The sequence below is a fragment of the Micromys minutus genome, assembly GCF_963924665.1.
Source record: "Micromys minutus genome assembly, chromosome: 20".
Classification (NCBI taxonomy): domain Eukaryota; kingdom Metazoa; phylum Chordata; class Mammalia; order Rodentia; family Muridae; genus Micromys; species Micromys minutus.
The window spans coordinates 17,332,181-17,339,997 of NC_137955.1; the positions used below are offsets into that span (position 1 = coordinate 17,332,181).

Below are 7,817 nucleotides of genomic sequence, written 5' to 3' on the forward strand. Positions count from 1 at the left end.
CAATTTTCTAAAAATATTGACTAATTTTAACACTTCCTTCACACCTACCCTCAAGTGCCTCATACAGACAAATGCAATATTTATCCATTTTTCCACTTCATTTAGTTGTCATTTTCATGGTTTATTCTCTTCTGACCAAAACAACACTGGGGACAATTCTCTGCATCTGACCACAAATAGTTTTCCCCAAAATACAAGATTGGCTCTTTACACATGGTATGTGATGTGGAACTGTGCTGAAAGTGTAAGTTAATATCTAAATTTTTGATCATATCATCCTCATCTATCACATTTACTCTCCTACCAAGCACTCAGTAAATTATTATGGGCATCATAATTTGATGATTGTATTCAAGTGCCTTAATGCATCATATATACAAGTCAATTATTAAACTATCTGCTATACAGTTTATGAAATATCAAATTGAAAATGCACACTATTCACTTCACAAAATAGTTAGACATATTAAAACAAAACTTTTAATAAAACCTCTATAGCTACGTGGTAGTGTGACTTACTCTACAAAGAAGAGTAACTGTTTAAAAAATACGTTTCAAAAACTTGTCAATAAAACCATATGTGTATCTGAAAATTCTAAGTGGTCAAGAATAAATGTAAGTGAGTCACAAAAATAGTTTGAGCAACAAGCAGTAGGGTAGGTGTTTTTCCCACACTAAGAACTTCAGTATTGTACTAATAGGGCCAAGTCAGTAAAGGATGCCAAAATCAAATATACTTTTAACACATACATGTCACATTCAAAGACTACACTTACCCTTCAGAATAATAACACTGAAAACCTTAGAGAGTCTCCCAGGTCAATGCCCATGAGAATGTCGTACCACTCAATTAAGATATTTTAAAATTTAATTTTTTTTTAATTAGGAAATCATCAGACATTACTGAAATTCATATTGCCATGTTTCTAATGTACCTGAAACAGCGTATCTGATGAACAGTGCTATTGCTGATCTCCAAATTCAAAGGTGCCTTTGCAGTAGCCCTGGCTCTATTCTTCAAATCCTGCTAACTGCAGACAGCAGCAGCGCTCAGCAACATGGATTTTTTGCTAGTCTCAGCAAGGCATATTGAATATGGGTGAAGTACCGTGTACACACGGCCAATGACTTCATCTTCAGTCTGAGAGACTCAGGAGAGGCGTGCACTTGTGAGGACATAATTTTTTTTTCCTTCTGTTATCATTTTCCTAAGCTGTTCAATAGCCCAGTTCTAACTCAGCAGCTTCCACAGTCAGGTCTGCAGATTCATCACTGGCCATGTCGAAAGGAAACACAAGTACCTAGCTTTAACAGCATTCATCACTGTGTATTGTTTTCATTTGTTTGTTTGTGGGAGAGTGGTTTGAGATTTTGGTTTTGTTCTCCTTCTTTTTTTTTTTTTTTTTTTTTTTTTTTTTTTTGCTTTCCTGGAGATCTCCTGAAGCAAGCTCTGAGTCAGATTTTCTGACCAGCCTTCAGAATTTTAAGTATAATACTGAAATACTATTCCAGAGAAGCACCGCTCCCCAGCCTCATTCCCTTGCTTCGTCTACTGAGTATGTTGTCATTTATTTTCATGAGAAAATATTAGATAAGTAAAGCACAGACACATCACACACACACACACACACACACACACACACACACATACACACACACACAGGGAGAGAGAGAGAGAGAGAGAGAGAGAGAGAGAGAGAGAGAGAGACCAAAAAAGAAAAAAAAAATCTCTTTAAACATACAAATTGTTGAAGAATTGACTTGTAAAGAAACCTTAGCAAAATAGTTTCTCAGGGTAATTCTATCTAAGTATTAATTGGGCCTATTTTATGATGTAATAGTATTTAGAGAACATGCATACGCACATGATTAAAAGTTTTCAGTTAATGGAAGTTACAGATATATTTAAAATAAAAGAGCTGAAAATTGACAACTGCTACATGCTGCACTCAGCTTTTGGCTGCACGCATGGCATTTTCTATACTAAATGCAGAAGCGAGCTTTAAACAAGGCTTACAAGTTAGCTAGACTAACAAGAAGAGAATGATACACAGTATCCTTGAGATATACTGAAAAGAAAAACTACTTGATAAATTTTGCATGTCTTCATTTTCTGCCCAAGAACAAAATATCAGAACTCCGAGTAGCCTTAAGAAAAAGAGCTGTTTTCTTACCATAATCGCACACCTAGCCTAAGCTGAGAGTTAATCTCATGTTTAATAACAAAACAGATACAACATAAGATCATTTAAGAATAAATATAGGCATCGGTGTGAGAAGAGGCATTTGTGCCAGAGAGGGCACGTTTTCCCAATGTAGGCGAATGACAAGGCAACGGAGTGAAGAGGGGGATCAGAAGGAAGTGTACCTTTGTGAAGGCAACTGGAGGGGGAGGGGGTAAAGGAATAATATCTCAAATGTAAATAAGGAGTATCTAATAGAAAGGAAGAAAGAAAGAAAGAAAGAAAGGAAGGAAGGAAGGAAGGAAGGAAGGAAGGAAGGAAGAGAAGATAGGAATAATATAGAATTGAGCAGCTCATTTAATTGGGGAAAACAAAGACTATTTAAACTTTTGGGGAGTGGGTAGGGGTTTTCAGGGTAAGAGTATATCATTGGCTGAGGTTAAAGTGCTAGTAATGCCTTATTTGCATAGAGAGGAAATTCTGGTGCTTTCTACCCATGACCTTATAAAAAGGGAGGAAGTTTAACCCATTACTTGGCCACCAGAGTATGTAAGCACCTCAAGGGTGTCAGAGGTGGGGTCAAAAAACTACCTATACCAGGACATGCAAGCCCAGGTCAAGGAAGAAATTCTCTTACTCCCACCAATCTTAATGTAAGATATTGGGAGTTTGGACACTCCTCAACCTCACTCTTTCTCCAAGTAAAATCCTCAAGTCACTTGGTTCCTCAGCCCCACACCTTAAATCAAACTGGTTTCTTTTTTACTGTAGGAATAACTCCCAGATGATCCAACCATACCTTCTGGCCTTATACACAAGGACTCTTTATCCTACTACAGAGAACCATGCACCTCCAGGTTTGTTCCTGCTCCATTTTCAATATCTAAGAAAAGTAATTATAAATGGATACAGGAATATATTATACCTACAGAGTGGAATTTTGTTCTGCTATAAGTAAAAATCAAATCAGCTCTTTAAAAATGACATTAGGATATATTAGAGTGAAGGACACCTGCATCATGATTTCATTCTCTCTCACATGTAGATCACAGCTTTGAACTTTGTTTTTGTTTACCTTGAAATGTCTTTAGAGACACAAGGGTAACAAAGGGGCCATGGCCATACCACTTACATGTCTCTGTCTTTAGTTCTTTTGACATCACAACTGCTTCCTTTCGACCTCAAGTATTTATAGTCTCTGCTCATTTTGTCTGACTCACTACTCATTAGAAAACCAGAGCAAGGTTTCTGAGAATTCAATACCTTTTCACATTATACGTTTTTCCTCTCCTAAAAATATATACTGTTGAAAAATTAATAGGTCAATTAGAGTAGCTGGAAAAAAGGCAGGAACATTAAATACACTAGAGAAGCTAAAAACTGAAATGTTCAACAGGTTACAGAGATGGGTTCTGTGTGGGAGCATTTTGGAAATTGTTTGGACTCTGGCTAAGTAGATCACACATAGTCTATCCAGATTGTTGATTCTTTTCAACTTCAAGAAGTTAACTTCAATGTAATTAGTGCTAACCCACTATATCTGTGGCCATTAAATCCTGTTTAATTTTACTTAAAAGATTAAGTCTATTTAAATTATTTATCTGCTCTTGATTTAACTTTGGTAAGTGGTATCTATCAAGAAAATTGTCCATTTCTTGTATTTGTTGAGATTCGCCTTTTGACCAAGTGTGTGATCAGTTTTTGAGAAAGTTCCATAAGGTACTGAGAAGACGTTATATTCTTTTTTGTATGGGTGAAATTGTTTGTAGATATGTTAAGTCCATTGGAGTTATACCATATTTCCTCTTGTCTTAATGGCTAAGATCAAAGGCACAATTGACAGCACAGGCTGGTAAGAATGAGCAAGGGAAACACTCCGCCAGTGCTGGGGGAAATGCAAACTTGTACAACCACTTTGGAAATCAATATAATAACATGTCAGAAAATTTGGAATTGATCTATGTCAAGATTCAGATACACCATTCCCAGGAATATACCCAACAGATTCTTCTACAAGGACATTTGCCTGACTATGTTCATCACGCCTTTATTTGTTACAGCCAGAAAGTGGAAACAACATAGATATCCCCCAACTGAAGAATACATAAAGAATATGTGGTACCTTTATATAATGGAGTATTACTCAGTTGTTAAAGAGATAACAAAATTTGCAGGTAAATTGATGAAATTAGAAAAGATCATCCTAAGTTAAGTAACCCACATCTAGAAGGCAAACATGGTATGTATTCATTTATAAATGTCTATTAGCCATAAAGTTAAGAATAACAATGTTACAATCCCCAGACACAAAGAAGCTATGGAAGAAGGAAGGCTCAAGGATGGGCATGTGAGTCTCAATAAGAAGGGGTAACAGAATAGTAGACATGATTGGATAGACAGGGAAAGGAGACAGAATAGGTGTGGGGGAAGGGATGAGAACAGGTGGGATCAGTTGAAGGAGAATGGAGGAAGAGAAAAGTCTGAGAAACAACCAGAATCTGGAGCATCTCTATGAAGGGTTAGAAACCTGAGCAATGAAAACTTCCGTGAGGGTGAACCTAGCTAAGATTCCTAGCAATAGGAGTTACAGAGACTAAACTGGCCATCTTCTGTAACTGAGCAAGACTTCCAGTGGAGGGATTAAGACATTAAAGTTTTGAACTATACTTTGTCTTGACTACATGATATGCTTGGGTAAAGTTGGCACAGAAATTGTGACATAGCAAACCAATGATTGGCCCATCTTGAGATCCATACCATGAGAGGGAGTCTACCCTTAACACTTCTAGCCAGAAGAAGCTGGAAGCCAGAGGCAGAATAGCTGAGAGACCCACGATAAAAACAAACAGAAATGACAAAAAAAAAAAAAAAAAAAGTCAATGAAATGATTCCTAAAGATGTTCTGTCATACTCATAGATTGTTATCTAGCCAATTGTCATCAGAAAGGCTTCAGCCAGCAACTTATGAAAACTGATGTAGAAACTCACAGTCAAATATAAGGCAGAGCTTGGAGAACCCTTCGGAACAGAGGGAGGAAGAATTGAAGGAGGCTGAGAGGTCAAGGATACCACAATTCTACAGTATCAATTACCAAGGGCTCATAATAGCTTACTGAGAATGAATTGCCAACCTGTGAACCTGATACATGGGACAAACCTAGGTCCTCCACACATTTATAGTTGTGTAGGGTGGTCTCCATGTGAGACTCATAATAATGGGAGCAGACTCTGTCTCTGACTCTGTTGACTGTCTTTGTTCCCTTTTCCCCCTACTGGGTTCTCTTATCTAGCCTTACTAAGAAAGGAAGTGTCTTGGGAAAAAAAATGCTAAAATCAAGACAGGGTACAAGAGGGAGCACATCAACCTGGGCTGTGACGTGGACTTTGACATCGCTGGGCCCTCCATCCGGGGCGCTCTGGTGCTTGGCTATGAGGGCTGGCTGGCTGGCTATCAGATGAATTTTGAGACCTCGAAGTCCCGAGTGACCCAGAGCAACTTCGCAGTTGGTTACAAGACGGACGAATTCCAGCTTCATACTAATGTGAACGACGGGACAGAGTTTGGTGGCTCCATTTACCAGAAGGTGAACAAGAAGTTGGAGACTGCTGTCAATCTCGCCTGGACCGCAGGAAACAGTAACACTCGCTTTGGAATAGCAGCCAAGTACCAGGTCGACCCTGATGCCTGCTTTTCGGCCAAAGTGAACAACTCCAGACTGATTGGCTTAGGGTACACTCAGACCCTAAAACCAGGTATCAAACTGACGCTGTCGGCCCTGCTGGACGGCAAGAACGTCAATGCGGGCGGCCACAAGCTTGGTTTAGGACTGGAGTTTCAAGCATAAATGAATATCGTACAATCGTTAATTCTAAACTATTTTGCGGCATAGCTACCTTCAGAATTTAGTGTACCTTTTAATGTTATATGTTGGGGATGCGAGAGCTGATAAAGACCACATTAGACCTCCAGCCAAAGGAGGGCTCGGCTTTAAGGTGTTTACTATTTCAGATGTACTGCAGAGCCCCATTCCAGGAAGGGCCCTTTTAGCTGTAGGCATGGGTGGGGGAGGAGCCCTTTAGAGATGCCAGGCTGCAAGTGGAAGTTGGGAACGTGTGGACCCTTTGTAAACCTGAATCCAGCCCCCAGATGAAATTGTGACTTCCCGAGCATCGAACCCTGGTGTCCCCATCCTATCTGCTCGGAAGCATGTGCACACCTACGTGAAAGGGACGTTTCTAGACAGATCGTCACACCCTGTCCCCTCATGCCCTGTTCCCATCCTAGCCCACCACTTACCTGTTTTACACCAAAAGTAGTCTTTAGGGCGTGGTTAGCTATTTCTTTTGTGCCATTTTAGGGTGAAGAGGTTGGGCCTGATGGAGCCAGTCATTCAGGACTTAATTCTTCCTTGTGTTGTGGTGTGGTTTTCTTTCTTCTATTTTTTTTTTTTTTTAGTTCCTTTTTTTTTTTTTTTTTTTTTTTTTTTTTTTTGCCATTGCACCAGAGAATAAACTAGCTCTGGGGTTCCCCGGCCCTGAGCTGCGTGGGTGGTGATCACACCCGGACAACACTAGGGATCTCAGCTGACTCCTCCTGTAGCCTCACCACTATTTTTTAGCAGTTTAATGGGTACATTGTAGAGTCTTCCATTTTGTGTGGAATTAGCTCCTCCCCTTCAAATGCTGTAATTAACATCACTTAAAATAAAACTTGAATAAAATACTGAAAAAAAAAAAAAAAAAAAAAAAAGAAAGGAAGTGTCTAGTTTTATTGCAACTTGATATGCCATGGCTGGTTGAAATCCGTTAAGGCTGGCTCTTTTTGAAGAGGGAAAACTAAGGTTTGGATGTGAAATAAATGAAAAAAAAATTAAAGGTATATAAAGGCTGGCTAGTTGGAAAAACATTTTAACTAATAAACTAAAATAAGATTATCTGGTCAATGCAAGACATTCCTGACACTTCAGAGCCATTCTGCTGACCCATGCATGTGTAATTCACTTCATCTTAAAAAAAAACAAAACAAAACAAAACAAAACAAAACAAAAAAGCAGGCATTTTTGTTAAAATAATTTAATCCCCACTTTTCACATTAAAAATACTTGATAGTTTTTAAAAAGTAGGATGGCCAAGAAAAGTAAAGAAACTCAATAGATAGATGTTTAAAATAAGGGACAGGTAAACTTTATAGAAAATATTAACACTTTAAAATTTGCTTGATCCCAAATTTCTCCCAATGCAATGCCAATACATCAACCCACAACTTCCTTCCTTTCCAAAAACAAATATTTACCGTCAAAGTTGAAGCAAAATTTTTTTAACTTGAGCATAGACTGGTTAGAACATGGAGTTTGGCCCAGAGCCTACTGAAAGTTCTGTACTAAACTAAAGTGACATTTTACTTCATGGAATCAAGTATATATCAATGAAAGACTATGTATTATCCAAATCAGAGAGTGTACTCCCCTTTGCTTGTGGAAGTCACAAATGTTAGGAGCAATTTATAGCTCTTCATTTTAGGCAAAGTTGCTTAAGTAGATTTTGAGTTTCCTGTTTGGCTTATAGAGATCTTCAAAACCACTTCCATTCTCACAAGTTAGAAAAAGAAAACACACATGTGGCCCAAATTGAAAA

At 38.4% G+C, this 7,817-nt stretch overlaps 1 protein-coding gene across 1 annotated transcript; it reads left to right on the forward strand.

The window, feature by feature from the left end:
- The first annotated feature begins 5,505 nt into the window (after positions 1-5,505).
- On the forward strand, positions 5,506-6,663 carry LOC308433817 (non-selective voltage-gated ion channel VDAC1-like). The gene has a single exon (XM_080933906.1). The coding sequence runs from the start codon at positions 5,639-5,641 to the stop codon at positions 6,026-6,028; it is 390 nt and encodes a 129-aa protein (XP_080790032.1). The 5' UTR covers positions 5,506-5,638; the 3' UTR covers positions 6,029-6,663.
- Positions 6,664-7,817: the final 1,154 nt, after the last annotated feature.